The following is a 26,557-nucleotide window of genomic DNA, read 5'->3' on the forward strand; positions in this document are numbered from 1 at the left end:
CAGCTGTCTTTGGAGTGACAGCTCAAATCCAAAGTGGTTGAGTCAGCTCTCCTTGGAGTGGCAGTTTCTGGCTCTGGGATCTTAGCAGAAATTCCTTTGTTCCCACCTTCCGGGCCTTGACAGCAGATAAGAGGGAGCAGGGATGCCCATCTGCATCCTGTTTTTCACAGGACACGATGGTATCGTTCCCCAATTTTCCCATACAAGGCTGGAGCTATTTAGTCACAGGCCAGATCTTCCGCCAGTAAGCACTTCTGAGCACTCTCTTCCAGAGGTAAGCAACTCTGGAGGAAGGGGCTTTCAAATGTTCCCAGAGGGATGTCAATTGTCACACGGTAGCACCCATCTCTTGCCTCCTCAACAAATCAATCAGAGTCTTATCACAAGAAATACCTCAGGAAGCAAGCTTTGAGCCAAAAAACAAAGAAAGATTCTCACAACCAGAGACTTCTCAGTGCTCCTGGACTCCTAGTGGGAGCTTACAGATCTTTCCAGGGGCCCATGGGATCAACCTGGGGACTCTCTGGATGCCCCAGTACCACTCTGGGATAACTCCAGACTCTTCTGGATGAGTCTGGAACCCCCTGGATGCCCCCAGACCTCTCTAGGACTTCTCCTGCAGATCCTTTTGCATGATTCCAACGGGGGATAAGGGGGGTTCGGCAGGGGGTGGGAGGGGGAGAAATGAGCTAGTGAGGATTCTGTGGGGTGGAAAGGGGGTCTGGGGATGGAGGGAGGGGTGGAGGGGGGAAACTGGAGAGTTGTGTGGAGCTTCTGTGGGGTGTAAAGGGGGTCTGGGAGGAGAGAGTGCTAGTTGGGGGGGGAGGGGTAAAGAGGAGAGGCAGACCACGTGAGTGGAAAGGGGGTCTGGGGGTGGAGGGAGGGGTGGGAGGGGAGAACTGGAGATCGTGGGGGGGTTCTATGGGACGTAAAGGGGGTCCAGTTGGGGGAAATTGGGGGTCAACATAGGGGAACGGACTCCAGAGGGCAGGGAGGAGGGTATGGGGGTACAGGGGACTGTAGGGGACAGAAAATGGGGTCAGAAGCAGGGGGAGGAAGGGAAGACAAGGGACCCTGGGGGTGCAAATAGAGGGGACTGGGGAATGGTAGGAGATTCTATGATGTGAATGGGGGAATTGGAGCGGGGGAACTTGAGGGGACAGAGAATTCTGGGGGTCAGATAGAAGGGACGGGGGAGGGGGATGAATCTAGGGGAGAAAATGGGAAGACTTGGGGGGGTCGGGGGAGAGAATGGGGACACAACGGATCAGTGAGAGACAGACGCGGAAGCCTGGGGGTCAGAATGGGGAACAGGGGCAGACAGTGACGGAGGAACTGAGGGGACGGGTGGAAGAGGACTCCAGCGATGAGAATGGGGGAAGTGGAGGCGGGGAACGGGGGGGGAGAGCGTAAGCCCAGCGGTCAGACTGAGGGACTCGGGAGGTTGTGGGTGACCCGCGGCGGGGGGGATGGGTGTGGGGGGAAGGCAGTGAAACACTGTGGGTGGGGGGGAAGGGCGGGGGGCACAGGGCACCTCCCGCCGCCGAGCAGAGGCCCTGAGCAGCAGAGGACCCACGCGGCCAAGACAGGACGGCCCCAGCCCCGATGCCCCCGGTGCCCCCGCCGCCCCCGAACACCCACTCGTAGAAGCTGAGGCGGCGCTCGGAGTCCCGGGGCTGCGCCGCGGCGCTGGAGCAGCGCGGGGCCCCGCTCCGCTTCCGCATGGCCGCGTCCTCGGGTCGCCGCGTGATGACGTCACTCCGCGGGGAGCGGGGACGGCACGTCGCTCGAGCAACGGACGCGCCGGGGCGCTGTCGCTATGGAGACGCCGCCGCGCATGCGCTGTCGCCGCGGGGACGGCTTCCCGCGCCGCAAGGAGGGAGGGCGCGCTGTCGCCGTGGCAGCGCGGCCTGCACGCACGGCCTGAAGCCCGAGTGGGGTTCGAGGGGCAGCGGGGGGCGAAGAAGGGTGGGGGGGGAACGGAGAGCCCTCAGGGATCTCCTGGGGAGGTGGGGGAGCGACTGGGGGCGGGCAGAGCTCCGGGGATGGCGGCTGTGAGTGGGGCTGTGGGGTGGGACATCCGCAGGGAGATGCAGCCAAACAGGGGGATGTGGGCAGAGCATGGCGGTGTGGGAAAAGGAAGACGGGCATCTGGACAACAGCGTGAGAGCCAGGCTGATAGGGAGGGAGGGAGCGAGGGAGGAATGGGAAGAAAGGGAGGGAGGGAGGGAGGGAGAGGGGGGAAGGAGAGGGGGGAGGGAGAGGGGGGAGGGAAATGGAAAAACAGGAAAAAAAGGGAAGAAGGGAAAAAAAGGGGAGAAGGGAAGGGAAAGGAAGGGAAGGGAATGTTGGTTCTGCATTTGATATTAAAAAGTAGCAATTGGTTTGAAGAAGTAGAACATAATGCATTTGTATTCTGTAACTTATCCTTGTTGATCTAAGAAGTAAAATACTGTATATGTTAGCGGCATGTTTTAGAAACATAATTACTGAATTACCTAACAAATTCTTTCTCACAAAACTGCAGTAGATTTTCAATGTTCTGAACAATGTGGGTGTGGAGAGCGTGATTGAGACCTGGCTGGCTGAGAAAGGCCACACAGACAGTATTCGGCTAGTGAGACGAGAGTCCTTGAGCAATGTAACAGGATGTAAACAAGGCTAACGAGGAGAGAGTCCTTGAGCAAACTAACAGGATGTGTAGGAAGGTAGGAGAATGTAGAAATAAGAAAGATGAATGGCATGGTCTAATCACAAAAAGTACAAAGAAGGGCTGGGGCAACAAGTAGCTGAAGAGCCTATCAGGAGCTCGGGCTTTGCAATGTGTATGAGCTTCATTAGCGCCAACATAAATGCACGCAACCTTCTGATTAAAGTTGAGACTTTCTGATCAATTCTGTGGTCGTGTGTTTGTCTCCCGCCGAGCTCCGACAATGCTTGTGCATTGGGATGGCATGTAGCTCAGGTAGTACCCCTTCCTCCGGGGTGGACCAAGGATTCCCAAGGGATGCAATGTATGGTTGCCCTGTACCAGGAGAAAACAGCCTGGGAAAATGAAGCCTGAAAATCACTCTCCCTGTTGTTTCCCCGGATATCAGAGATAGATGCCAAAATCCCTCCTGCATTCTCCATGGCCATCGGTAACCGTACAGCTTGTCTCTCAAGGCAGGGTGTGAGGGCTATCAGGCCTATAGGGAATTTCTCACTGTGCAGTGGAACCTTGGATGTTACGAAGGATTTGGCGGGGAACTATTCAAGGCTGGGAATCCCCAGAGCGGATCTCTGGTGGCATTGCGGTGGGAAGATCTTACGGTCCACTCTCCCATCTCATTGGGGAGGTACCTGTGCACTTGTTCAACTGGCTATACCGTTCACTCTGGCATTTGAGAAGGATCTATCACACATTCGCAAAAGGAACAGAAGAGGTTTAGGAATCCCATTTGATGATGATACAATATATAAAGACTCAATTGGGGTGCCCAGAGGTGTCCCTGATGAATTTAAGGCTAGAAATCAATTGCTGCAGGATTTGAATCTCTATTCTGGTGGGTGACAATTAACAAAAATGTAGATTGTATAAACTACATCTATTACAATCAGCAGAGATTTATAAACTATACAAAGGAGGCAATAAAGGGAATTGCAGAACAATTGGATGCTACAAGCAGGATGGCCTGGGAGAATAGGATCGCCCTAGACATGATATTAGCTGAAAAAGGGTGTGTGTGTGTGATGTTGGGCACCCAATGCTGTACCTTTATCGCAAATAACACAGCCCCAGCTAGCACAATAACTAGAGCATTACGGGGGCTTACTACTCTTGCCAGTGAATTAGCAGAAAACTCAGGAATAGGTAATTCCCTCACTGGGTGTTTGGAGTCCTGGTTTGGCAAATGGAAAGGGATGATTGTGTCCTTATTTACTTCTTTGACTGTGGCAGCAGGAGTCCTGACGGCCGTCGGTTGCTGTATTATCCCCTGCGTGGGGGGATTGGTGCAGCGATTAACAGAAACTGCGCTGCCTCAGCAAACAGCAGTGGAACCACCACCGCACTCGGATAAAATGATGATATTAGACGAAATGGAGAATGAAGAAAATGAAGAAGTTTTTAGAATCGTACCTTTAAAAAAAGAAAAAAAGAAAAAAGAAAAAAAGGGAATTGCAGAAATCAACACTTTGAAAGAAAAAGAGGGGGGAATTGTGGAAATGGAATGTTGTTTCTGCATTTGACATTAACAAGAGCAGCTGGTTTGAAGAAGTAGAACATCATGCATTTGTATTCTGTAACTTATCCTTAGAAATAGTTGATCTAAGAAGTAAAATACCGTATATGTTAGCGGTATGTTTTAAAACATTATTACTGAATTATGTGATTAATTCTTTCTTGCAAAACTGGAATAGTTGTTAAATGGTCCAAACAATGTGAGTATAGTGTGTTAGGGATTAGAAAACATACTGTAGAGTTGTTCTGTTAGATAAGAAACTGCCAGCAAGAGAAAAACAGATGTAGCAAACATCAGAGAAGCCAGGGCCTCTACACAAGGCCGGACTGTCTCACTCCGTGAGAAGTTGGGATGTGACAGGCAGGCGCCAAGATAGCACAGAAACATAAGCTCTTAGTTGTTTAATTACCCCTAGCATTTGTGCCCTTTACACTGGTCACTGTTCTGGTCATCCCTCTGTCCTCGCACAGAGATAAGCTGGGAAGGAGGACAGAGGGGAGTGTCTTGGAGCCCGCCTGCGGCACCCTGAGGTTCCCACAGAGCGGGACAGCTCTGCTTCGTGCAAAGGCCCTGGCTCCTTGAAAGCGTGTTCAATGTGTTTCACTTCTGCTGGCCTAACGAACCACCTCACAGCGGGTTTCCCAGCTCAGAACACTACACCCACATCGCTTAGGACATCTAGAGCCTACCGCAGCTTTGTGAGAAAGGATTTCTCACGTAACTCGGTAACTGCGTTTCTAAAACACGCTACTAATGTGCGCACGGAACTTCCACTTTTCACATCAGCTGTTTCTAAGGATGCGCCACAGCGCGCTTCTTCAGATCAACCGCCCTTTCCAATACCCGACGCAGAAACGACGCTTCCGCTCTCCGCGGCGCGTCGCTACGGGTGAGCAGAGCGGCTCGGTACGCCTCACCGCGCCGAGCTCCGTAAGACGCGCGAGGGCAGGCCGGCCGAGGACGGGACCGGCGGCGCGCGCAGCCCCTCGCGGCGCCCGGCAGCCCGCGCCGAGCGGCCCGACGTCCCGCGGCTCAAAGCGCCGCCGCGCGAAGCGCGAACCGGCCGCTCGGCGCCGCGCATGCGCCGCCCCGCCCCGCGCTGTGACGTCGCGCGTCGCCGCGGTCGGCAGGGAGGGCGTTCCGCCGCGTGCGGCGGGGAGCTCCCTTAGCGGCGCGCGAGTGCCGGCCTTCCGCCGCTCCCTCTCCCTCGCTCCTTCTCCTGGCCATGGCACGGCGCACGAAGCCCGAGGTGGAGCGGTACGTCGCCTCCGTGCAGGCCGCCGCCTCCTCTCCCAGAGCGGTGAGTGCTGCGGCCCGGCCGGCGCCGCCGGCGGCGCTCCCTCGGCCTTCCCCGGGCCGCGGTGGGGGCCGCTCCCCGCCCGCCCCGTCCCTCCGCCCCTCCCGCGGGTGCCGGGCCCGAGGGCGGGCTCCTCCGGCGGGGAGTCGAAGCCGAGGGAGGCTGCCGGCGGGCGGGCGCGGAGTCGCCTCCTCGGAAACGCGGTTCGCCGCAGCTGCGCGCCTCGGAAAGCCGCTGAGCCCTCGGCGGCTTCGGAAGGAGCCCGGCGGCGGGGCGGAGTTCGGCTCCCTCCCGTTCCGTGGGCACGGTCCCCGGGCTTCCGGCCTTCCCTCTCTCGAGGAGCCGGAATAGGGAACGCGTGCCGTTCGGCTTTGGGCTCGTTTGGCCGCTGTGCGGCTGCTGTTGCCGTGGGTGCGACGGCGTTGTGAAACGCCGGCAGGAAGAGAGGGAGAGGCGGGGGGAAATAGCTCTGCTGCCTGCGTTGGTGGCTGGGCAGCCGGGTGATCCCCTGCTCTCTGGAACGACTGGCTGTGGAGCGCGGTCGGTGATGGAAGTAGCTGCTGGTCTTCCTGTTGCGTTGATTTTGGAGAGGAGGGTTGTGCGAGGCTGCCGGCGTTTCTTTTGAAATTCCTTTCCAGCCCCGTTTACGAGGAGGCGGGGCAGGCGAGAGAGGAAGGTGACAGAAGCATGGACAGGAGGAGCTTGATTTGTGGCATTTGTTTTCTTCTGCAACGTAGATAGGTTGCAAGAGAAACGGCTTGTATGTAGCTGACCCCATTCTCCTCTCTTTAGTCGGAAGTGTGCTTGTGAAAAGTAACAAGTGTGAGGACTTGCTTTGCTACTAACCTCAGTTTCGCTTTGGTAGCCTTTGCCAGTTACTGGGAAGAAATGTTATGTTCTTACTCCTGTGTCTTTCAAAAACAAAGCCCAGAGTACAAGGAGTGAACTGGAGCTGATAACTGTGAAGACACTTTAGGAAGTATTATGCACCCCTGGAAAGAAGGGTCTCCCTACTCAATTACTTCAAAAGTACTGTATATTTAAAATGTACCCTTTGTTTTTTTTTCTTCAGAGATCGTTAAAAGGATTCTTTTTTGCTAAGCTGTACTTTGAGATAAAAGAATATGAACTTGCTAAGAGGTAATAAACGTTACGTATGTTGTTCTGTTCTTTAAAGTGTGATGGGAAAGCTAAATGAAGTAGAGTGGAGAAATGAAGACCGTTGTCATGCTGTTTTAAGGTAGCGGCAAATGGGAAATATGGTGCCATTTAAATCTTCCTAAAACGGCAACTTAAAGCATGGGTAGTTACGTGGTGCTGTAAAAACCCATCCGGTAGAAATGTCTTTTATGCCATCGTGTTACGTCCTTCTTACAGTTCCTGTGAGCTACTGCTTTATTTAATGAAGGCCAGTGCTTGCAGGCAAATATGCAACATCTGTACGTGTAGCAATAATGTTGTGCCTTACTTGAAGATCTAGATCAAGCCCCTTGAACTAAATACAGCTAACTGTCCTGTATGACAGATTAAAGTCCCACGTTAGCTGCAAGGTGTGGGGGGACTTGTAATACTGAGGAATACTGATCCTTCTGGTTTTTCTTTCTTTATTTATTTACTCTGTAGATATACATCTATTTATCTCAGTGTCCGAGAGAGAGATCCCAAAGCGCACAGGTTTCTGGGACAGATCTACGAGGCTCAGGATAACACGGAAGAAGCTTTTGGGTGTTACAAGGTAAGCACCTCACTCACCTCCCTGTCCTGCTTTATTCCTTTGTAAATGGACTTGATCTTTGTGCTTCCTGCTCTGATAGTCTTCTTCCCGCTGCCCTTTGGACTAAGAATATGTGAGCCCTGTAGAATTCTGCAGTAGGGATTATGGTGACAGCAGTAATCTGGCTGCTACTGAAAGACTGGACTGAGAGTGTTTTTCAGTTGCATTGTTTGTTTTCTTGTTAGCGGTGGGCTTTTTGTTTGTTTGTTTCCTCAGAAGTAGAGGGAATGGGGCAAATACAGTTCCGATTAGGTAAGCATATAAATGTGAACTTCACAGTCTGTGTTTCATTATTCGGGCACCGGGGAGGGAGAGGATACACACAAAAGTCTTGTTGCCAGCACAGTGACTGAGTGCCATCAGTCTTTGTGACTTAATTCTGTTTTCCGGAAGCCTCCGTATTAGGTTAGGCTAGAGATACCCCTGGTCTGGCTGTCTGAGTAGAGCAGCAGCGGGTGGTAGAGGAGCTGGTTTTGACATTGTTTCTCTTATGGTGTTCTGAATTCCAGCAGTTGTCTGGGTGTTACAAACCAATGGTGGCCTTCTTGAAAGGGAAAAAGGCTTTTCTTAAAGTAGTGAGAAAGTATTTATTGATAGTTCTAATTTGACTTGCTGGGTCTGTTTAATGGGGGACATGTTTGACATGTTTTCTTTCTTGTTCTACGTGGACTGCAAGATCAAGTTACTAGTAACCTTTTTTCTTATGTGCATGCATGGGGAAAACCAGCGTTCTGTGGAGCTGAATCCAATGCAGAAAGATCTTGTACTGAAGATTGCAGAGTTACTATGCAGTAACGACATCACTGATGGAAGAGCAGAGTACTGGGTTGAGAAAGCTGCCAGTCTCTTCCCTGGGAATCCTGCTGCTTACAGATTGAAGGTAAATTCCTGCTTCTGATCTCTGTTCTGTGCCTAGAAGAAACTTTAGTTGCGTCAAGCGATGGGAAAACCATGGTAGTAATATTATCCAAGAGGTCAAGATTAGATAGGTTAAGTATTGTCTCTATTACATGACTACACTGCTTTCTAGTTTTTTTTAATTTGAGTTGAAAACTGTCAAGTGTATGAGATGCTGTTATTCCCTAATACTGTGTAAATGCTTTCAGTCATACAATCTCACTTTTGTACAGGTGTTAGTTTTCTGGAGCACAACTGCAATGAAATCAAAGTCTTGAGAGGCTTGTGCTTTGGGATTTTTTGTGTGGTTATGTTATTTTATTTTTTTTAGACAAGCTGTTCTGTATTGACGTGTGTCATCTTTGAACCAGGTGGTTTGACAGTCTTAACTTAGCATCTAACTTAGCATCTACAGGATGCAAACTCTAAAGCTTTGGGTTTTGTGTTTTTTTTTTTTTTTTTCCCTCACTTCTAAAATGTTTGTCAAACTCTCAGTAGCACCTACCAGCTTTCCAGAGCAGTTTGAGTAATGTAGCCTGTAATGGCGATGAGAAAACAGTCAGGTAACATAGTTGCTGAAGAGGCTCTCGTAGAGAATGAAATTTTAACGTGTTGCCTTTGTATGTGATAGGAGCAGTTACTGGAGCGTAAAGGCGAAGATGGCTGGAATCAGCTCTTTGATATGACTCAAACCGAGCTCTATGCGAGACCAGACGATCCCTACCTTAACATCAGACTGGTTGCTCTCTACCGTTCAAATAATAGATTAAGAGATGCTGTGCTTCATTGTCAGGAGGCGGAGAAGAAAATACCTGTAGACTCCAGCTTGGAGTGGTGTTTGTGCGTCATAAAGACATTTGAGGTATTTAATCATGTTTTGATCCTGTCATAATCTCCCATGTCCTTGAAACCGGTGTTATTCTCTTAGTATCGTTACAATGGCAGCTAATTCTCAAGTGGCTTAACTCCTTTAAATGTAATGTCTGTGGAAACAGTGATTTATTTAGGATTTTCTTAAGCCTTAAAGCGTTGTTTAGTTTCTAGCTGAGGTATTAAGTTAGATACAGCAGCTCCATCAGGGAGGGAATTGCTGAGGCAAATAGTTCCTGGAACATTGCTGCTGAAGAATACGTTAACATCTCACCTGGGAAACTGGATTATGTAGCAAGAAGTTCTGGAGAAACTCTTGCCTTCATAGAAGGATGGCGGTTCCTCATTCTGTGATGAACTTTATTCTTTAGGAATATCTTGAATCAGTACGAGACTTGGAGGCTGATAAAAATAATTGGAGAGCTGTCAAGAAGGATCATCTGCTGGCCTATTCTAGCTTGGCTAAAATGACGCTTGCTTCTAGAGATGTTTGACAAAGCAGAGGGGCCCTTGAAAGGTACTCTTTTAACTGTTCTGCTTATTTAAAAAAAGAAAAAAAAAAAAAGAAAAAAATTGAATATTTTTTCTGGGTCACCGAACTTCTAGCAGGCATCATTTTCAGTGAGTAGCTGTTTTATGGATGGAAGAGGAGTTCCTCTGTACTAACTGCAAAGAGCAAATGTTGCTAGGCTTGATCCGCAAGCTGTGTCTGAGCTAAAGGCCTCAGAGAAGACTCAGTGATAGGGGTCTAGTATAAATCCTGGGAGACCAGGACTTGGTTGAAAATGAATCTTTTCTATGTTCCAGTTTTGATTGTGTGCTTCACTCAGTGAAGCCGTGTGCGGATGGACCTGATGAGCTGTCTCGTACCTTCCTTGAAATGAAAGGACACTTCTACATGCACACTGGAACTTTCCTGCTGAAAACGGCCCAGAACAACGAGACACAATGGAGAGATGCATGTGAACTCGCAGCATTGTGTTACCTGAAAAGTTTCCACGTAAGTCACTCTTCAGTTTGTGCCTGTAATTGTTGCAGTTCTTGAATGCTCTCACTGTATGCGCACTGAACGCCTGCATTCCAAAAACTAACTACTGTTTTTAAGGCTGTCTCCTGGCCAAATCTTACCCTTCCATACTTGTTTAAAAGATTTCAAGTAGTGTGAAGAAAATCTCATCTGTTTCACTTGTCAGAAGTAAAGTGACTAAGGGCTAATGAGTGTGTTTCCTATAGGCTATTCCCTTCTCTGTAATGCAGCTAAAATAACTAGTATTAAGGTTATTGGTATGGGGGGGAGGGGAATGACCTGAGTAGCTCTCATATACTAATTCCATAAGCAGCAGAGCTTGATCAAGCTTAATTCTTTGCTTTATGGAATAAAATCAGCAGATGATGCTTTACTAGCGTTTGAAGCTATTAAGAAAGTGGTTTCGTACTGGAAGCTTGCCATTGTAAGTTTGTAAATTGCATTACCTCAAAATGCTTTTCTATTACTTACATTCTGACTGATTATTCCTAATCCATATGCTGTTACTTAGCTTTATCAAAGAAAGGCAGAAGAGGTTGAGAGTGGTGATACGTTACCAGAAGAACGCAAAGCCTATCTTGTTAAAAGAAAGCATTACCTGATGAAGATCATTGACGAAAGCTCCTCTGACCCGTCAGTAGCTGACTAAGTAAAAGAATTAATGCTTGTGTGAGTTGTCGTCTTACGTTAATGTTAACAGATATAGGGCTTTCCTGGGGGAACAAAAACAACAAAAAACACCCAGAATTTCTGTGCAGAAAGCCTTGCAAACTGTGCAGCCGTAGATCAGAGCACAGCCTCTTGCTCTGAGGAAGAATTGCGATCATGACTTGCGTTTCAAATACATTTCTAGCTGCCGGTATCTGTTAAAGCTGTAACGGAAATGCTGAATGCAGTGATCCAGGAGCTTGGAGAGAATGGTGAAGAGGGAAGTCTTGCCTCCGGAAATATCTCACCAGCTGCACACGTGGAAGTAAAATATTCAATTCCATCACCTAAGAAGTTCTCTTTCTCGCCAACAAATACCTACCAGGTATATTAGCCGGTTACTCTTCTAGGGAAGTGTTACGTTTGTATAAAAAAATCCAAGTTCAATTAGTTTTTTTCTTTTCTTTCCAGTTTTCTCCTAAGACTCTCTCTCAGTGGGCAGAAGATCACAAGTCCTTACTTCAAAAGCTGTGTCAGCACGTGGAAGCTTTAACGGTAAGCAACTTTAGTCACTATATTCGATGCAGAATGGTTGATCTTTTTGTTCTGGTAAGTACTTTGTGACCCAAGCATTGAACTTCCCTTACCAGGCTACCTCTTAAAACTCAGTGAAGAGAACTGCTATAAACATCTGCTTAAAGTGAGTTCAAGAGTAAAACTTTGTTGCCTACAAACTCTGATTTGGTACTCAGATATGGGAAGCAATCCTGAGGATTGTGCGTGCAGAAAGTTGTGCTTTCTTCAGCTTAGCTACTGTCATCTTTGTTCTGGGTTTATTTCTAGCTTCAGGGAACAGTCTCAGTTTCGTAAAGCATGGGAAGATCATAGGTTATTGCAGCACTTAACTCATCTTTTTTGTGTGTGTGTCTCAGACCTTGAACATGCTTTTAAATAGCAGAGGAGCGTAGGGATCATTCCTTAGGTTTTCTCCAAATACCAATGTAACATGTTTACATGCTCTTAATTGAAACACTGTCTTTAATAGAATGAAATACGGGAAATGAAACGTAATGGTTCCAGTGTAAATGTATCATCTCACTGCTGGCCTGCTGGAAGCTATGAAACAGATACAGTGTCAGATGGTTATCGGAGAGCACAAAATCTTCATGAAGCTCCTTTAAGGGGTAAGTTGATGCTGAATTTTTAATTGAACACTTAGCTAAACGGAGTAAGACTTCTTAAAATGTTTCTGCAGTGTTCTGAGATGAATGAGTAAAACTGGTCCCCTGGGAAAGTTCACTCAAGTCAGTAATCACAAAAACTGGATATAAGCTCCTTTCTTGGTGTTCCTTTTCAGTTGCTACCTCTGGCCCATCTGTTCACTGTAGCCAGTCACCTGCTTGTAACTCGCAGTATCTTCAAAGAACTGCTGCAACCAGTGTAACACCAACAAAGGTGAGGACATACGAATCCGCTCAAGCCATTTCTACTGATGTGGTGAACTGGTTTTGTTTCTGTGTGTAGCAGGATATAACTGCGGTTCCCTAGAGAGCGTTTACTAAACTTGAGGTCTGCTGGAGACAGGCAGAAAGTTCCGTAATCAGCTAAGCTTTGGGATATTGGGTTTGGGAGAAACAGCCAGCAAAGCATGTTTTTAACCTGCTAACATATGTCCTCTGCTCGTTGTCTGCATTGTTCTTTTCCCCAAAATAGTATGGGGGCTTGATTTTTTTTTTTTTTTTTTTAAATACTAAAGAAAAATGAGTCTATTCAGCTTACGCTTCTCCCCAGTCTGTGTTTTCAGATACCACTCAAGTTTTGAACGTATGATTTTAGTTAAAACTGATTAGAGTTGAAATCTCATTTTATGGTACGCCTTGCTATTAAGAGTACATGTTGCATGGGCTTTAGCACCCTAATCCCTTTTCCTCCTTTTCCACAAGGAAGTAACGGTGCTTTTTCTTTAGGCACCTGTCTGTGGCATGGATGGACTTGCACCTCAGCAGCGTAGATATGCTCATCAACAAGCAATCCGCACGCCACCTCTGCGAAACACTTGCGCTGCCATGTTTCCTCAAGACACGTATGGCGCACCTTGGCATTTTGATGCTCCATCTGCTGGAATCATTTTGCCTTGTGGTGATCGCTACAACTACAGCCTTCCACAGGCAAGCACAAATCCACCACTGCCTGAACCAGGCTATTTCACAAAACGTGTGGTTTTAAAACCTCTAGAATCCAGTGTTAGTGCCGCACAGGACAAATTGGGATCTGCCTTTGCTAAAAAGGAAGGCCAGTGGAACTGTGACATCTGTTTAGTAAGAAATGAACCCACTGCCCCAAAATGTGTTACTTGCCAGAATACAAGCAAAACTAATTCAGAAGTATCTCTTCAAGAATTTTCCTTGAAACTTGAAGGGAAAACACCAGCATGTACCTCTCAGAATCTTGCAGATGGTGAAGCAAAGCCTGCAGAGGAAGGATGTAATTTTTCAATGTGGATGCCTCTCGGTGGATTTAAATTTGGTATACAGGAGTCCAGTAAAAATACCGCTAAGAAAGATGATCCATCCAAAGAGTGTACAACTGACTTGACAAACATGGATGAAAAAGACAAAAACGAACTGCCTTCGAGTAGTGGAGTTGCACTCCAGTCTGAAGAAACAGCAGACAGGGACAAGAGTGAGCACACCCGTGAGAAAGGCACGTTGGTAACATCTCATGTTTCTCGTACGAATGCAGCCAAAGCATCTCCTTGTGGTAACAACGCTGTAGCTGTGCTGGAGGAAGCTACCAGGGAGAGAAGCGACCTCGGCCATGGTGGTGATGCTTGTGATGCCACCGTAGAAGCTTTAGAGGTATCAAGCACCTCTGAAACGCCAGCAAAAACGGAGGTTTCTGCTCCAAAGTTTGTATTTAGATCTGAATTGTCAGGAGCGTTTTCAGTAACAAAGAGACATTCCCGTTTGGGAATACTTCAGCCCCCGGCTCCCTCTTTGGATTCAGCTTGAATCGTCCAAGAAAGAGCGATGAAGGAACTTCAGCATCTCGGAAAGCAGAGCAGGAAAAAGCGGGAGTAGCTGAACCACCCAAAAGCTGTAGTGCTGCTCAGAAACCTTGGGAGAGCGAGGCATCCCAGCCGGCTCCTTCGGCACAGGGTGGGCCCTCCAACTTCTCGTTTAAAATCCTGGAGAAAGGTGAGTGTTAATTGAACCAGTAATTTATTCAAGTGTGCAGCTCATTAGTCAGTCACTTGTTAACGCTGGTCATTGTGTATTACTTCTTCTGTCTTAATAGTATGTTGTTTCTTTCAGTTCTAATGCACGTCTGTGAATCTTCAAATCCTAGACTTTCAACTTGAGTAAATATGAAGTTGTAGTTCTTTGCACGTAAGAACAGAAGCGTGCCTTATGCGGGACTCAGTGCAACTCTGTAGTGAGAAAGGGAGTTGCGGGTAGGATTTTGGAATCTGTCCGAGGCGTCAGAGTTGATCTTAGTGTTGCTTTTTTTGTAGGGAAGGAGTTTGGTACTGCTAGAACCAGGAGATGCTAATATTGTTTAAACAACGAGGCGTTGTTTAAAATGTCAGGGTGAAGTGCTGACAGTGCATTTTTTGTGTTGAACTGGCAGTGTTTGTGCTCAGGCCTCGCTCTGACTGGTAAACTCCGAAAACAGCAGTTGTGCTTAAGCTTCAACTCGAATTATCCCTTCAACTAGGAGGCATCCTTCTTGTCTGCTTCCATTCCTTTCCAGTAACTTCACATCTTTAGCTGGAGCCTTTGTTTGTCGTGGTTTTTCTTCTTGTACTTCCCAGAAGTATTGTGAAATAAGCTCTATTCAGTCTCTGGTTAATATCATCTGGAGTTCCAAATGCTCAAAGTTCATCGGTAGCACACGCTGCTGCTGACTGCTTTCTGTTTCTTACTTTCTTTTTCAGTCCTTGGTTTTGCTTTTCCTCTGTAGATGATACCCATATGGCTCTTCTCTGTGGTTGTATTTTGTTTGGCGTATGGCCATCAATAATTCTTGTAACAACATGAAAATGCTGACCTGTTCTTGGTCTGAGACGTGAATTTCAAAAGGAAAGTGTATAGTGCTACTAGAACCAACAGACAATTATTTACAATAAGTTTACAATATTTAAATTGAGAAAAACTGTCATCTTCCATTTGGCCAGTCACTCTTTCTGAGGCTGTGAGTGTCTGTGTACTAATAAAAGGTGGCACGTATTGAGCTACCGGAAATATAAGTAAATGTCAAAGGAAGCTAGTATCTGTAGTGGCAGTTGCAAGATTGAAGTCTTCATTATTGCATGGAGGTTCTTTGATAGCAGCAGAAAACCCAAGTATGACGGATTTACAGTTCCTTGGTTATCCTGAATGAGTGTCTTTTTACATAATGATGTTATTTCAAAAGCTCTACATTTAAGATGTTCTGAATATCGTTAGGTTACTTTATAATGTATGTGCCAAAAATGATCACGGTATTTAGCTGTCTTATCAGCTGTTTTCCACTAATCTTTGTGCTTTGCAGCAGGCCCCCCAGTCAAACGTGAATGTGTTACTGCTTGGGAAACTAAATCTTCTGAGCAGAAGGCTAAAGGAGAAACTCCACAGGTCCCTTCTACGTCTGTCTGTGGCTTTAGTAGCAGTGCGGAGGATGCCAGTCCAGAAGGCTCTCAGAAAGAAGTAAAAACTCAAAGAAAAAGTACGAGTCAAGTCTTTACGAAAGTTTAGGCAATAAATTTGCAGTATTATTCTTAGACTATTTTCACTTAGTGAGAAATAAAGCGTCTGGCAGATTAGAAACTACTTGACTTCTTTGACTGTGTCTCAAGTCTGTTCTGGCACTGGAACTATGGTACTACTAAGAACTTAAGTTTCTCTGGGAGAGAAAGGAAACAGCTTTGCCTCCTAAAGTAGAAACAGCTTTGGCTAGTAGAATTCCTCCTAGCAGGTATGTAAGAGTTAAGTGATTTCAGAGCAGTTTCCAAGGGAAATGGTGCTTGTTTTGGAATCGTACTGCTTCAAAGGTACTTCAGTCTCTTGTTGAGTCAAAGCTGTGTGTGTTTTAAGAGTGATGAAGAATGTCTGAAAGCTTCCAACAACAATTCTTGTTTGCTTTTTGTTTTTCCCCAGTTGTTCACTTCCCTTAATCCCTGGTAGTTAGCTGTTCTGAAACATTAGTAGCACTATAGGAAAGTTGGAGACTGAGAACTTACTATCTTGTTTTTACTGTACTGCTGTTGTAATTAAATGAAGAAATTTATCAATTTGTGGAAGGGAGGGAGGGGAGAGAGAAAATGTGGTTTTTTTGGAGGGAGTCGTTATTCTTAGTGTCCAGACTTAATGGAGTTTGAAGTTTGTATCTTTAGGCTCTTATGGCTTATTTGCTTACTGTTTTATTAATCGTACTGACTCAGTCTCTACAAGTAAGGAATAATTACATACTCCATCAACCAGTGAAGCAACAGCAACAGTATTTGTGCAGTCAGCTGCCAGCAGCGGAGAAGCAGAATCCACAGAAACTGCTCGCGTGTCAGAGAATTTACCAGGAGGTGATGATACAGCTTTTTAGGAAGTAGAACAACGTGCTTGAAGAAGCCTGATGTAGCTTTGTAAGGCTTAACTCAGTTGTTCATGTCTGGATTTCGTGTTTAACCTTAGTATGCCTAATAAGAGGAGAAGCTTACAATGACTGTAGTCTTCTAGTTTGGCTTCCTGTAAAGAATAGAACTTAATTGCAGGTTAGTATAATGACTAAGCAAGACTGATAGAGCACCAAAAAACAGTATGTAGTGTCCTTTAATTGGAACAGTTAATCTGATGAAGTCTGCAAAATGTTGTCTTCCTCTTTCTGCAATATCTTGTCTGCCTTTCCTCATCCGTTAATCATATTATGACGTCTGTTGTTTTCTTTCTTGCCTTGCCTGCTCTTTTTCTCCTTCAGAAATGCTTGTCTGTCACGTTTCTCCAGTTCTTTCAAGCTTTTCTTTAACTGTGGAAGATGTGTTAATTGAAGGATGTTAAAAGGCAGTAATGTGCACATATAAAGTGAGGAGGATACGCAGCTGTGAGGCCTCCATTTATTATTTTCAGTTGATTCTTATTCTGATCAAATGCCAGTATTAAGTTACTTAGCAGCCTTCATAAGGGGAACACCTGGAATGCTAACAGTGCTGGGTTATCACTCAGCACATCATTCAGCAGGCCTGAAATTTCACTGGGAAATATGCCGGCACACTTGATAGCTTAAAAATGAATTTCAAAGGCTGAAATCTGTTGGGCTCTCTCCTTTTGAGAAGGCAGGGCTGTTCGGTCACTTCAGTGCATGATGAGTATAGAGCTGTGGGTACAAAGCCACTGAAGAAAGGAAAACATCGAATAATTTTGGATTATGATGTCAGAATTGTAACAGTGTTGTTGGTGACAATTTCTGGGGGAAATCATGCATTACTGTGCTGTGTTTTAGGTGGAGGTAGTCTGGAGAAGAAGATGAAGGAATTCCCTTCAAAGAGAGGGCGAAATTTTACAGTTGGGCCAGAGATGCTGCTCAGTGGAAGGAGCGCGGTGTTGGAGAGCTCAGGGTCCTCTTCCATACACAGAAGAAGTGTTACAGGATCCTTATGAGAAGGGACCAAGTTCTTGAGGTGTGTGCAAAGCATGTCATCGCTAAAGAAATGAACTTAGTGCCCTCTGAAACATCAAACAGTGTTTTAATTTGGACAGCTACAGGTGATGCTGGTTAGTCGGTTGAGTGGTTTTTACAGTTCTTTTCAGTATCTTCTGTAGTTTGTTTGGCTTTGTTTTACCCTGGAGATTATACAGAACAAAAGCTGCTGATCTCTGGCTGCAGTGACTAGAGCTAAGGAAATCTCGGATTTGTTTTCAGATGGTGAAGTGAAAGTAGAGCAATTTGGGGTCAGAGCTAAAGTTCAAGAACTGGCCAATTCTTTTGAGAGGAGATTTGGAGAATGCCAGGAAAGCTTGTCAGAGCTGCAGAAGGGCCACCTCTCTCTGGCAGCGGAGCTGTCAAAGGACACCAACCCTGTTGTTGTGTATTTTGTTTCTGCCAGTGACGAACCTGTAGGACACACAACCACGGAGCTGCTTTCAAATATTGTCCCTCAAACAGCTGAAAATTTCAGGGCCCTGTGCACAGGGGAGAAAGGCTTGTGGGTTCAAGAATACCACATTTCACAGAATAGTTAGTGACTTCGATGTCAGGTAAGCTTAATGTGAAGGCTTTTCACTGAGAGAAAAAACCCATCTGGGCTGCAGCACTCCATGAATCCTGCCTGAAAGTGAGCTTTTCCAGTTCTTGAATGTGGTGAGAGTAGCCGAAATCAGCAGGGCTGCAGTCAGCAGCGATGCCTCAAGCTTTCCCGACACTTCTAGAGACCATCGCATTTTATTCTTGGAAAGCTATGACTTCAGGGGAATGCCACAGACTTGCATGTTAGACTTCGTTTCGTTCATACCTGTTATCTGCCTGATCACTTCTCTTTGGCAGCTGTTGGATCTGTAGGCTCTTCAGAGCCGGGTGTCAGCCTTTGGCAGCAGCAGGAGGCGGAGCTCCCGACGTATTGCAGGCAGTGTTTGCGCTGCTCAGGGCCTTGGCTGCAGCGTGCGTGCAGAGAACAGCGTGAGTGTTTGGCATGGCTGTGCAGCAGAGAATATGAAATGGTAGTTTTCTCACTTCCTCAGTGCCTCCCAGCACAGGACTCTGTGGTAGATCAGAAATTGGTGTGCGTGTTGGATTTGCTGTTTAGCAAGTGCATTCTCCTGCTGTATCTCTGTGTGTCTTTGTATTCTACTGTACTTTGACTGCAGGAGTTTTCTCGCAGGAGGGTCAGGGCCATCCAAACTCAGTTCTGTTGTGCTTTGAGTATGGAGCTCTTTCAAGCCTTGATTCTAGGCCTAGTGGAGTAGAAGCCAACACTGTGTGAACAACAGTTGAAAAGTGTCCTTTTCTAGAAGAGGAGCAAGGTGATGTAATTCTAGCAATTCAGTTGCAGGCTTCTTTTAACTTTGTGTAGCATGGCATTTTACATCCTGTTACTATGTTTCCTACAGGTGAGTTTGTTATTGGTTGCGTTACTAAAGCTATGAACAACCACTGGAAGTGCTTCTGCTGTGATATCTGCCAACAAGTATTGGCAGGAGTTGGATTTGTCAAGAATAACGGCAGGTGGGTCTTCACCCTTCCTTCTATCACTGATAATGATGAAAATGGAATGACAGTTGGGAGGGATGTAGAGGTTATGGTTCCTAAGGCTTTCCTGCTGAGATGGAGTAACCAAAGTGTCTTTTATGAGAAAAAGGTCTAAGAATGCATCACAAAACTGAGAGTGGATATCTTAAAATGTGTGCATAAAATATTAACTACTTGTCTACTTCGACACCAGATTTCCTGTCAAGTGTGTTTTGTACCTGGTGATGTTTCAGGATGAGTAGGATACACTGTGGTAGACACTTAAAAACAAATCAGATGCAGAAGTTTTGTCATTTTTAAATAGATTTTTATTTTCCCAACAGGGGTTCCCCAATTTGAGTCCAGTTTATCACCTTTTTCACTAATAAATGCGCTCATTTCAGTGGGATCCTTCACGGTTTTGTTTTTTTTTTTTTTAAGTAAACTGTGTAGCCATTGATTTCATGCTTTTAATGCAGTACATGTGGTTATGTAGAGAGTTAGGGCCCGTTTTGCCATCCAGCTTCCAATCTAAATTTCTGAAGAGTCTGAGGGTAAAGCATGGGAGTGGGGCGGGATGAAAGACTGCAATTTGCAGCACAGGGTGGTACCATAGGAAATAGGAAATCTGGGTGCAAACTTGCTTATAGCAGCAAAATGACATTATTTTTCTAATACAAAGGGCAGAAAATTGGTTGTCTTTGGCTGCTTCAGTCATTATCTTGCCTATGTTCTTTGCTTTTAGTTGAGTTTCACAAAGTGTGTTTTTCTGTTCAGATTTCCTTCATCTCGTTTCATCAGCTTCTGCAGCTGCAGAATACATAGCTGCATGTTTTTACATCCCCCAGTGATGCATGGATGAGGGGGCATTGTAGGATATAACACACGTTACTAGTTGTTTGCTTTTTAGTACAAAGGAAGCTATCATTTCATTATCATGGCAGAGGCTGATTTGAAGAACAACCTGTAGTGTTGTCAGCGGTATTGTCAGCTTATATTTTTCTTTCTCTGATGTTTGATATCACGGGGAAAATGCAGAGGAGTGCATTTTTCTTTCCTTCAATTACATTTAAGTAAATCTAAAAGAAACCTGTGCTAAGAGAGCCAGAATGTAAGCCAGGCATGACTACAGCTTTCTAACCTGTTTGAGACAAGCTCCGTAGCTATTTTCATAGAGATTTGATGCATCCTACTTAGCAGGCTTTTCTCAGAATCAATCAAGCTTGTTTAAAAAAAAATAATCATATTGAACTGTCATATTTGATGCTGCTAAAGACATTATTATAGTATAAATCCTGTTACTGAAACAAGTGCTAAAAATTAAATGATCTCTACGGAAGCTCTGAAGTTGAAATTGTTCTATTCATGCTCTCAATTAATGAAGTTTTGAACAGGAAGGAATTCACTGCTGATGCTCACGAACCGAAAGGAGAATAATTATATGGTTTACCTGCCGTGACAAAATGGGCGTCCCCATCTGTGGAGCACGTAGAAGACCAGTTGAAGGACGTGTGGTGAACGCTATGGGCAAACAGTGGCACGTGGGGGTAAGCATCAGCTGACACGTTGTCTTTCACAAGTGTAAAGGTTAACGTACTTACCTGGAATATCGCTGATCAGCTTCCATGAAAGGGTTAGAAAAGTGTGCAGCAGTGATCAGCAAATGCATCTCCTAATCCCATTTTCAACCTTGATGTGCCTGATCTTCCACTGAGAAAAGACCTCTGCCTGCGGAGCTAAAATCAGGAGATGTCCCAGGAAGCATTGCGAGGTCCTTGCAGAAGAAAATGTCACCAAGTGAGAAGCAGGATATATGGAAAGGCAGTAAAGTTCTGTGACAAACGTAGTGCTAGTGGGCATTATAACGTTTCTATGGCTTCCAGTTACTTGCCACGTAAGTATCTCTAAAGCAGTTTAGGTGACAGTTCATATTTCAAGTCTCTGTACAAGATTTACTTCTTTATCTTCCATTTAAGTTATGAAGATAAGCAGTCTAGGCCTTTTGTTGTGAAAATATCCTGTAGCATGTACTTTAATATCCTGTAGCATGTACTTTCTTCACAAGATGCAGTGGTGCTGAAAATGTAATCTTTGTCATTAATAACGTATCAGAATCACTTCAGTGCATTTTTTTTGTAACTTTTGGGTTGAAATGTTAAAGACAGTAAAAGGAATGTTATTTTAGTGATCTAAAAGTACAAAACAATAGTTGTAATTCTTATTTTCAGGATAGCTGGGCTAATCAGAATCTAGTTGCTCTTCAAGCTTAGTGTTGCTTATGTTGAGCTGTTTCAAGCTTTTACAGATGTTTAAATGAGAGCAGCTAATGACACCCAGTTTTCCCGAAGAACATAAAGACGACTTGCCACTCAGGAGTAGTGGTTTAACACAAAGCTTTTGAATGGCGTGGTCTTCCTTACAGCTGCAATTCTAAGATGACCGTGTGTTAAGATGAGCTGCATCAAGCAGCTCTTTCATCCGGTTGCTGAAGACTAACAAAGACTAAATTTGTCAGAGGACAGCACCTAGCATTTAAAGAAGAGGTATATGTAGTTGTACCGTTTCCCTCCAGACTCCCTTGACTGTGCAGTCGAGCACCATAATGGATAGACCTTTATTCTTTGGAAGCCAGGTGCAAGGTGTTGTGTACACATCTCTGCTTGGATAAATAAAGGAGGATTACATTTGGGAGTTCTGCAAATTTGCAGGTGGATCCTAAATTTGTCAGCGATGAAGGGCAGGTGATTGAAATATGCTGGCATCCCTGCAGACAATAAATGCCATGACATGATTAGCAACAGTATTGCAGTCAGGATAGAGCAAGAACATACACCAGGCAAGAGTTGTGTGTTGAGTGGATGTACAGATGTTCAGCTGGATGTTTACTAAAAATGTGTATGTGACTCTTCATTGCTGGATTTCAAATGCTCAGATGTTCAGGATTAGGGAAGCAGCAAAACAAAACCATATTTGTAGAGGGTGGAGCAGATGTAAAGAAATATTTTCATTTTTAATATCATGAAGACATTTGTAATTAGATGACGCAAGATTCAATTGGAAACCCAAATCAGACTTGCCATCCTTCTCCTTTTATTTCAGTTTAAATAAAACAGGAAAGCTATTGAGATACATTTGAGAAATTACCGTCAATAAAATCATTGCTTGAAAACTTTGTTGTTTCTCCTTCCTCTTCAGCTGTTTCCCCTGCAGTCATGTGATTGAAGGAGATGGTAAGCAGTTCTCAGCTGTTTTCTTAGCTTAGTTACGTTTTGATGAAAGTTCTTTCTAAAAGTGGAAGGAAGGTCCTTTGTTGAATCCCTCACTGCTCCCATTAGACCGCAAAGAGGCATTCTCTCTATCAGACATCAGGATAGATGTGATTAGTCAGAGGCCAAATGGGAAGAAGACCTTACAGCAGCTGTTTTGTGATGATGGAAGATGAAACAGGAGCTAAAGAGAAACCTTTTAGTAGTAACCAAAGGCCAGGGATGCTGGGAGATGCAGAGGAGGCTTCCTGCCCCACCGGCTTTAAAAAGGGACTCATACCGCTGTGAGGATGACCACATAGGCATCTCCCCAAATGAACTTAGGGATCCATGACCCAGATTTGTAAAAATATTTAGATACTGAACAATTTAGGTGGGCTTTGTGAGGGATTATTTTTTATTAAGTGCCTAGCTTCTATTGTTTCAGTTTGGTTCCTGGAGATATTCACCTATCTGTCACCGGCACCTGTCTTTTGAAAACAGAGGCTGGTGATAATTGCACAAAACCAGGAAGGGATTGTACCTGGAAAGATCTGTCCTGCAAAGGCATAAGTGCAAGTGTCTTAATTTTGAGGAGGAGAGAGGCCCACACATCATCCACTGTGGGGCAGAGAAAGAGCCCTGGTATGGACCAGGTACATTACAGGTACAGGGACCCGTATGTCTTAAGGAGATGTCCTCCATTTGGGTGAAGGAGCGAGGGTGCTCCCCCAGAGGGTGGATCCACAGCTATAGGCTGTGTGATGCAGATCGGTGTGGGAGCACAACCCTTGAGAGCAGGGTCCCACTTGGGGAGTTATCTCTGAGGTGAAATCTTGCAAGGCACCCTGAGATTGAGGCTATAATGCGCTCGGGAATGTAAGCTTTGTAATACTTTGGAGAAATCATCGCAACAAAAATGCGCTGGGGGGCATTTGCAGTTAGCTGCCAGGAAGGGGCCTGGTAGGATCATGTAACGAGTAAATGTCCAAACTGGTTTTTCATTGTTGTTATCTTTGTGATTGATAAGTGTTTCTGTTATAAAATTATTGCTTGTGGAATTCCATTTACAACACAAGTGCTCTTGTTGCTGGGAGACATTGGTTATAGCTCGTGCCCAGGGAATTTGGTGTTCCTGTGCCCTGGGGAAGTAGGCAGACTCCATTACCCAGCAACGAGACTTTATAAGCGGCTGCTATCTAGTGTGAATGCTAACCTTTGGATCCAAGGTGTGAGTGGTGTGAACGTGGGAATCGAGTTTAGTTGGATATTTGTTTAACCCTGTATTTGTTATCAGAGCCTTGACCTGTAGTACTGCCCAGGAATTACAGTGGAATAGAGGAAACTGGCATTTTGGTTGGCGTTGTGGACTGGGGTTTAAAGAGGAGTATGTATTTGGTCACAGTAACTTACGAGCTATAAGGTGTGGACTTTGGGGAACAATAAAGAATCAATGAAATTAAGTATGGAGGAACACAGGGAAAGGAAGTTCCCAGGCAAATTCCACCTGAGATATTGCTGGAGAGCCTGGGGGCCCCGTGAGCAAGAAAACTTTAATTAAAAATTGTAATCAGTGGTGGTTGGAAGGCGATGACCATTTAGCAGTTAATATTGTTTTTGCGAAGTCAGGAGATGAGATGCTGGGAACAAATAGCCTTCATCTGCAGAGACCTGGGAAACTTGATATCCCAGTGTTAGCACAGGAAGCCTTAGGAAGGGAGGAGCTGAGAGCAGGGCTCTAGGACCCAGAGATCTCTTCAGGAAGAGCTGAAGGGGGAGAGCTGGAAGAGCCCAGGAGGGTTCTGCCCCTGTTGAACGGGAAAGCAGTTAGTGCAAAAAGAGGTGCTGGATTTGGTAACAGATGCAGTAACAGTCAAGGGTAGAGAAGATTAAGCTGAGGAAGGAATTGCAGCAAAGTGTGGAATTTGTAGTAACTGGAGCATCTAATTGGGTGTTAAATACTCCAGTGAGTGGTGAATTTGTAACCGTAAGGGAAGACACTGGCAAAAGTGAGGAAGTTTACTTTCTTAACCCTTAACTTAGTGTAGGTGAACAGGTAGGGATACACAAATGTTTGTAGGTGCCAAATTCACCAAAGCCTTTACTAGGGCGAGATTTATTAGAACAACTGGAATCTTGAAATCAAGTTGAAAGGAAAATTGGAATGTAAGGTACAAGAAGAACAGTTAATGGAGGTGCTTAGTTTAGCATTGATCACTACCCCTGCTGGGACCAGGATCCCAGACAAAGGAAGTGATCAAGTCTATCCTGGGGTGTGGGTAGTAGAGACCCCAGGAAGAGCTAAGAATGCAGCACCACTAGCAATCGGAATAAAGCAGGGAGCTCGGCTGGTTTGGATTAAACTGTACCCCCTCAAATTCGGAGATGGGAAAGGAATCCAGCCAATAATTGACAGTTTTCAGAAATTCGGGTTGTTACTGGAGTGTGAGCACAAGATTTAAGGGCCATCAATAGAATAGTGTAGGATTTATACCCATTGGTAGCATACCCATACACGCTGCTTTCAAAATTATCAGGTGAATTGGCATGGTTTGCTGTTCTGGACCTAGAAGATGCCATTTTTGTCCACCATTGAGTCCAGAGAATCAGCTCATGTTTACCTTTGAGTGGGAGAATCCTGATTCAGGAAGAGCAACACAACTTACATGCACAGCACTTTTCCAGAGGTTAAAACAAACAAACAAACAAAAGTCCCACTCTTTTCAGGAACCAACTTGCCAAAGACTGGAGCAATGGGTACGGCCCCAGGACAAGGAACCCTGTCACAGCACATGGATGGCCTTCTGATAGCTACCACAACAAAGGAGGTATGCATAGCAAGGACAATTAGTCTGCTAAACTTTCTCGGACTTGATGGCTATTGAGTTTCTCCACAGAAAGCCCAGATGGCGTGGCCACAAGTAACCTTGGGTTACGAAATTGCTGCTGGATTCCAAACCCTAGAGAACAACAAGGAAGGAAGCGATTTGCCAGACTGTGGAACCTCAAGCAGCAAAGGCGCTCCGGACTTTCCTAGGGATGACAAGGTGGTGTTGCGTATGGATATACAACTATGGAATACTGGTAAAAACTCTCTATGCCCTTTTTAAATCCTATCCAGAGGTCCTCATTCAGGTTGAGGAGGGCAAAGCAGACTAAGGTTTACCTGTGGCAATTAGACACAGACTCTGTTGTTCGTGCAGAACAAAAACTTTTATTGTGTACAGTGAACTTGAACAATATGCTCTTGGTCAAGTGTCTTATGAATTGTGACCCTCCTGCTGCATGCGGCAGTGCTGGATCTTCCATCCTGCCCTGAAGGAGATGGCACTAGAGCTGGGCTCGTCCCTCTTGTGCCATCCCGTGGCACACAGGCCACTCACCTCTGTCAGCCACCTCAGGTTTGCCACTGGTCAGCTTGACCTTGATAGCATCTGCTCACTCCCGTGCCAGGTGCACAAGCTGGACGCCTCGTGATCACGTCGAGAGGCTCGGTCTGGCACAGATAGTTACAATCTTTCGGCTTTCTCCCTTCATTCTGCTGAACTTGTTTACATCTCCCAAGGTCTTTTGCTAATCAGAGCAAGAATGTCCTTCTTTTCTCCCGGCGATGCACAGAGTAAAGGAAGCAAAATACAGGACCTGGATAAACTAATCGAGGGGGCTTGGAGAGCATTCAGAAACAGAGGACACAGAGGTGCAGGCTTCAAAACAAGATAATAGTTCCCACCTCCCTATTATGGGCCATAATCATGGCTGAGCACAGGAAAACTCACTGGGGAACCGAGACCCTGTATAAATACTTGAGCCAACGGGTTGTGGCTTGGAATTTATACACCACCACTAAGCAGGTAACACAGCAATGTGAGATCTGTTTACAGAGTAATCCTAGAACAGGCCCCAGGGTGCCCTGGGACAAACAGGGAAGGGAATTTATCCTGGGCAACAATGGTGAATTGATTTCCCTGAACTCCCAAGAAAAGGGGGGTATAAGTATATGCTGGTATTAACAGACACCTCTTCAGGTTGGCCATAGGCTTTTCCCTTGCAGGACCAACAGGGTGCAGGGAGTAACTAAAGTACTGTTACAAGAGATAATTCCAGGATTTGGGGTTCCAGAACATATCATATCATATCATATACAGCGATCAAGGTGAAAGAGCAAGCTTGTGGAGCTACACGTGAGTTAAGAAGACATCTCAACCCCAGTGGAATATTAAGAAGACTGGACCATTGGAGCTAAGGATTAAGAGACAGTAAGTTTAGAATGTGTTTATAGATTGCACTTGCTTTAGCCTGGTGTGAAATCACCTATTCAAATATCACTAGCGGTTAGCCTAAAGCTCACTGATTGTTGGATACGTACAGCCTTACCAAGAGATG

General features: G+C 45.5%; 1 protein-coding gene across 1 annotated transcript; it reads left to right on the forward strand.

The window, feature by feature from the left end:
• The first annotated feature begins 5,329 nt into the window (after positions 1-5,329).
• LOC149914763 (E3 SUMO-protein ligase RanBP2-like) lies at positions 5,330-22,098 on the forward strand. The gene is given in 16 exon segments (XM_090125528.1): positions 5,330-5,523; positions 6,593-6,660; positions 7,144-7,255; positions 8,022-8,174; positions 8,823-9,053; positions 9,433-9,578; positions 9,869-10,061; positions 10,942-11,121; positions 11,208-11,291; positions 11,782-11,920; positions 12,094-12,191; positions 12,704-13,933; positions 15,270-16,293; positions 17,208-17,385; positions 18,812-18,926; positions 20,314-22,098. Coding segments are annotated over 12 exon segments (2,523 nt in total). The 5' UTR covers positions 5,330-5,448; the 3' UTR covers positions 13,748-13,933; positions 15,270-16,293; positions 17,208-17,385; positions 18,812-18,926; positions 20,314-22,098.
• Positions 22,099-26,557: the final 4,459 nt, after the last annotated feature.

This window comes from Phasianus colchicus, chromosome 27 (genome assembly GCF_987193195.1).
Source record: "Phasianus colchicus chromosome 27, bPhaCol1.hap1.1, whole genome shotgun sequence".
In the NCBI taxonomy this organism is placed as follows: Eukaryota; Metazoa; Chordata; class Aves; order Galliformes; family Phasianidae; genus Phasianus; species Phasianus colchicus.